At 40.8% G+C, this 6,000-nt stretch overlaps 1 protein-coding gene across 1 annotated transcript in view; it reads right to left on the bottom strand.

Annotated features, from left to right (window-relative positions):
- Nucleotides 1–415: 415 nt before the first annotated feature.
- Nucleotides 416–6,000, bottom strand: part of myom2b (myomesin 2b) — an 84,347-nt gene continuing 78,762 nt past the window's right edge. The window contains exon 36 of the mRNA XM_077218022.1: nt 416–2,529. Within this exon, the coding sequence (XP_077074137.1) occupies nt 2,098–2,529 (432 nt within the window). The 3' untranslated portion in view covers nt 416–2,097. The remainder of the gene's footprint in view (nt 2,530–6,000) is intronic.

Below are 6,000 nucleotides of genomic sequence, written 5' to 3'. Positions count from 1 at the left end.
GAGTGGTTTAAGTGTCCAAATACTTTGTGGCCACTGTAAAATAAATGCATTTATTTCAAAAGAAGAAAAAGTGGTTCTGATTGGATATTTGCCAGGCAATACAAATTGCCACGTCATGCATTGTGAATAAGGAAGTATAGCAGTGCATTCTTGGCAGCAAAACACCTCAAGCTAGGTGTTCCATATACATGAAATGATTTGTGAAGTACAACTGGCCCAAGAACCGAAGAAAAGTGCTGATGCGTTTCAGATGTGGCGGTAGCTTTTCTAATCGCATTCATATTTTACAATAAGTGTGTGTGTGTGTGTGTGTGTGTGTGTGTGTGTGTGTGTGTGTGTGTGTGTGTGTGTGTGTGTGTGTGTGTGTGTGTGTGTGTGTTTGTGTACAATGTAAAGGCAGATACGACACTGGTAGTGATTTCCAACTCTTTTATTAACACAATACCAGGAGAAAAAGGCAAGGATGTGAGATGAGGTTGAGAGGAGCGCTGATGGGCTGCTGGGGGCTAAGTGGAGGTCCTGCACTCTTAGGCCATCCATCCACACGAGAAAGCAAAAAAGCCTCTGGATTTTAGTTGCTAACTAAAAGAACAGCTTTTAAACAGAGATTTAATAAATTAACATCAAAGCTTTTTCCCCAAGCAAAAGGGAGCCAAAATCATTAGGGTCCCACTCAGCTTTGGCAACCCATGACAAACTGTTTTGCACATTTTCTCGTGGCACTAAATATAACTTCCTACTCTCTTTCTTTTCATACTAAATGCTTGCTCATTTTACAACATGACAAAGCATTTTGGGAGGAAAATACTACTTTTCTATTGTACTTTTATTATTTGTGCACTATAGTTAAATTACTGCTTGCAAGGCAGCATAATGTTGAAGAGATGCACAACATATCTGTTGTTTTGACAGATTTTATTTATATTTTCTTGATCAATATTGGGTATGTACTGTAGGGCTGAATTCATGTTGATTGGGACATATTTTCCCCAGTCATCTTAATGGCAAAAAGCCACTGAAGAGAGAGCCATTGAAAAAGTCAACCTGAATGCACCCCTAATTGTGCATGTTCATTTTCATCTATTTTTTTTATGTAAATGTTGCCATCTTCTAACGCTTACTTAAAGTGAATGTTTAATAACACTAACAATTTAGTCTTTCATACTTTCAAATACAATATGATGCCTAAATTCACTTGTAAAGAACTTTTGATTTTACTTCAGTGTTTGATTAATAATTTTTAACGCAAAATAGAATTCAGCTATTTTTCGGTTATCAGCTATAACATCAATTAGTGAACAGCTTATTGGTATGAGCCAGAATTTTTATATTGGTGGGTTTGTTCTAAACCTCAAAACCTAAGAATTAAACTTTTGCAATTCGTTCAGCCCAAACCGCTTATCGTACAGATGTTTTGTAGATCATCTTTAGCCAATTTCTGACAAAGTCTTATTTGCATAAATTTCTGACAAAGTCTTATTTGCATACTGAATTTCAATTGGTTTTGCCTTCCTTGGTGTATTTAAAGAGTGTGTAAATTCTGTGTCATTGGTAAGATGAACAGATACCCCCATCCCCTTAACTCACACCATTGGTTGTGCCTAAGTTGCTGAATAAGGCTGGTCAGGATGCTCAAACAAACAGCAACACAGGGTCAAACGTTAATACCCTAATACTCTTATTCAAACGATTGCCCTTATTCATGGTCATGAAGTAAGTTTCAAACCAAATGTAGTATGTACAGACAGTATGCGATGCAGCTAATTTTTTTTACACTTTTTAGGGCAACGAAACTATGAATTATTTATTATACATGTCTGTGCATATTATGCTGACAGAAAAAAAAAATTACATTAGAAAAATGGCATTACCTTTACTGATTTATACCCATATAATCAACTATGTAAATTTATGTGTATAGTTGAAAGAAATCAAGATGTGTACTGAGTGTCATGATAGCGGCATTTTGTTTACATCAAACCAAAACCTAAACTCAAATTTATTTTGCTGCCTTGCAAACACTGATATTGCTTAGTGGAAATGTAAATCTAGCCGTCTTTGTGCTGTTGGAGCAAATTAGATGAAAGAGCTAGGCCTTTACTTCTTCCTGGTGGGAGTGGGAGACTTCATGCCGCGGGGCGGAGTGGGGGATTTGGCATTTTGGGGAAGAGCTGGGGACTTGGCCGCAGCAGGAGCAGGGGTGGCAGCCTTGGTGGTGGGAAGTACAATCGGACCTGTGGGAGGCATGATCCTCTTGGGCGTGGGTGTGGGTTTGATTTCTGGAATCTTGTCGCCATGTTTGTACACGCTGACGACGATGTCAACCGACTCGCCACCGTACTTGTTTTGCACCGTCATGGTATACTTGCCAGAGTCTTCCAGGGACACGCCTTTGATGGTGAGGCTGGCGAATTTGCCCGAGTCCATGGCAATCACGTACTGATCGCTGGGTTCTACTTCTTGATCGTTCTTAGACCAGCTGACCAGAGGTTTGGGGTCACCGCAGACTGTGCAGGTCAGACTCAGAGTCTGAAAAAAATAAAAAACAAAACGAAAGATTTGATAAACGTATATTTAATACGAAACATTCTCAGAGGAAGCATGTTGTCATTATCACACTAACGGCATAAATATGAGAAAAATCATAACTGCAATAAGCAGATGCACATAATTCCGAATGATAGTACGATATTCTGATGGTGAGATACTAATTAAAAATGCTTATGTATCCCTTTAATGATATTAATTCACATGAATATAGGGAGATTATCATTAATAAAGTGGCCATATACATTTTCGGAAACCTTTTGTTTTTAATTATTATTAATTCAATGAAACATGTATGGTGAGAAATATATTTCTGAAGAAAGTTTCTAGCCTCTACAAAGATGGTAATGATAAGCCTTTGTACCCATATAGGTAGAAATTCCCCACTTTTTTTTAAGTGCACATAAATCTAACTTTGTTTTCAGATTTATGTTGCATTTTTTCCAGTTAACATGACATATTTCACAGTAATGGGTATCAACAAAACGGCTCAATAAAAACTAAAATACACAGTAAGGCCAAAGCCCTGTGGGGAGCTCTCACTGGAAAACCAGAGTACATGACCTCAGCAGGTCAACACGTGAAAGGTCTTTTTTCCCACATGAGTTCACCTCATCTTTCCTTTAATGGATCTGAGAGCCACTGACCTGCTATGTCTATTTGATCTGAAAGAGAAAAGGATGCCGGGCATTTCCGGCATCAACTATTCAGGCGAATCATAATCCCACCAATATCCTTTCACAGTCAGAATACACCATATTCCCCAAGCTGGATTCATGCTGCTAGCAAGCAATGGATTATGAGGCAGAAGACAATGGACATGGATCTTAGGGAGCGGAGGAGTATGACGCCCTCCAATGCGCACTCCCAGGGTTGAAGAGAAGAGCCGCAGAACGACACTCACCGGCACGAATGCCTGCAGCAACACAGATCACTAATGCGTTGGCTACAGCCCTCCATGGGCGTCTGAAAGGAATGCTCCAGTTGCAATACAAGTTAAGATCTATTGACAACACTTAAGGCATAATTTAGATTATCACAGAAAGTAACGTTGACTCATTGCTCAGTTTATAATAGCACACTTCGGAGACAGTTACAGTAAGGTATTTATGATGGACATAGTAGTGGATCCTAACCATAAATTTAGGTGGACCAAATTCATAGTGCTAGCTTTAGATATGCAATTAATATAATGAGTGTACAATTGTGATTAACAACTTGTTTTATATTTGTACACATGAAGATGCACTTTTGCTACAAGTTCTTACATAACACATTTTATTTTTTAAATGCTGCTCCACAAATCACCCTGCCTGCCGTTAGAAGAACAGACGTGTTCACAATCTGACTTACTGAACTAATGCATACTGATAAACACACGTTGCTGAAGCGGATTGATTGGTCTGGAAGATTTATCTAAGGTAGCTTAAAAATAGTGATTTCTGTATCACTACAGAAATCCTATGGTTCTCAATTAGGGCAAAACTGTATTTCCATTTTTCACCACAGATTTAACTTTTGTTTATGTGGCACTATTGAGCTCTAAGTAATGACCATATGTGGCACTTTTGAGCTCTAAGAAGAACATAATTCCAGCCAAAGCCATAAGCTAAATTTTAATATAGCTAACTCACTTTACAACTTAAAATAATCTAAAATAAAAACGTCTCGATTACATATGGTAACCCTCGTTCCCTGAAGGAGGGAACAGAGACGCCTCGTCGAGGACCGACTAATAGGAATCTCGCTAGAGAGGCCAATCTACTTAGAGTGAAACTAAACAAGCCAATGTATATTGGTGTGCAATCATTTGCATCATCTGCGCAGCCTTGCAGCATGGGTATAACGAGCAGCTGTTGCGATTGCACTTCAGTTTTTTGCTGAGGGCCAAGCTTGATAAGCTGGCCGTCCCGGCGGGCGGCAACAGATGTGGCAACGAGACGAGGGGTCTCCGTTCCCTCCTTCAGGTAGTAGAGTATATAACCGAGACATTCCTCTACAGTCAGTTGGCGCCTCGTCGAGGACCGACAAATAGGAATCCCTACCAAAGGGCCACAGCTGCTGCACCCCATCCAGCACCCTGTGTAAGCCTCTACCACTTCTTGCCTGGAAGGACAATAGGAGGAGGCTTACAAAGAGTGAATCTGTCACTGTTGTTCCGTGATAATCAACCGAAGGTTGTACTACATATTAATAATGGGTGACTTAGCCCAAGGGAAAGACACAGGCTTCCGTAAGGAGCAGCCGTGGAGAATATACACATATGGGATCCCCGTAGGGTCACACATATGGGACCCAGCCCAGATCCGGTTCTCAAGGATTCAGCGGATAAAGGCCTGGCCCCGGATGCTCCACCGTGTCTGGGCCGAGGATGTTGGAGGACTCGACAGGTTTTTCACTCTGGAGTAATAAGGGTGCACACTGGGGTGCAGCAAGCCGACAGAGCCGGACCCCTCGGTGCTTCTACCCGTTTAGGGTGAGAACACGGAAGGAGACCGGCTCTACACGTAGGCTATAATATCTAGCGAACGTATCAGGTGTCGCCCAGCCCGCAGCTCTACAGTGTTGCCCGCAGCCAGTGCTGAAGCGGTCTCATATGAAGCAGGCATAGCGGGGTTACCGCTGCCATATGCCCCAGGAGTAGGGATGGGAATTGATAAGAATTTAACGATTCCGATTCCATTATCGATATTGCTTATCGATCCGATTCCTTATCAATTCTCTTATTGATTCTCATTGGGTAAGGGAATAAGTACAAATTTGTTTTTTTTTTGTATTAACTCGCTTTAATATCTGATCAGAAGACACAGCACAGAGTATTATGGGTGTGAACCTACACTGGTCTCACGGTTCGGTTCAATTACGATTATCATGTCATCGATTCAGTTCAATTCGATATCTTGGTGCATTACGATGCACTGCAACCTCAATTTTCAATTTTACTTCAAAAGTGATGTGTGTGAGTGTGTGTGTGTGTGTGTGTGTGTGTGTGTGTGTGTGCGTGTTTGCCTGTTCGGGAAATCGCAGTGACAGAAAGCGTGATATTCCAGTTTAAGTTTCATGGGACTAAAGTCTGTTTATGCCATTAAGAAAATGAAATTGTCAAATCAATTTTGTTTTAAAGAAATGTTCATTTAAAAGAAGCGGTCATTCATCAGTGTTTAATGTTACCCTAGAGATGCGTGCATCAATTATCGCCGAGTCCGCTGTTGAAGGTGACGATCATCCATTTATAATCACGCGTAACAACACAGAATAATTGTAATTTGTAATCGGGTGTGGATACTTAAATCAGATTATTTGTGCGTGACATGAGCGCACACAGCGCGTGTCTTCTCCAGGTCGTGCTTACCAGGTTGTTCATAAAAGCTGAAATGTGCCCAGATGTAGGCTTTTAACGTAGTTGGAGCATTTTTGATTACTCACACTCGCGTCAAATGAATTGCATGCTGT

This window comes from Siphateles boraxobius, unplaced genomic scaffold, assembly GCF_051911475.1.
Source record: "Siphateles boraxobius isolate OS27281-9 unplaced genomic scaffold, OSU_SipBor_1 12, whole genome shotgun sequence".
NCBI lineage: Eukaryota > Metazoa > Chordata > Actinopteri > Cypriniformes > Leuciscidae > Siphateles > Siphateles boraxobius.
Note: the sequence above shows the minus strand (reverse complement) of the source record. Positions and strands in the feature narration are given on the sequence as shown.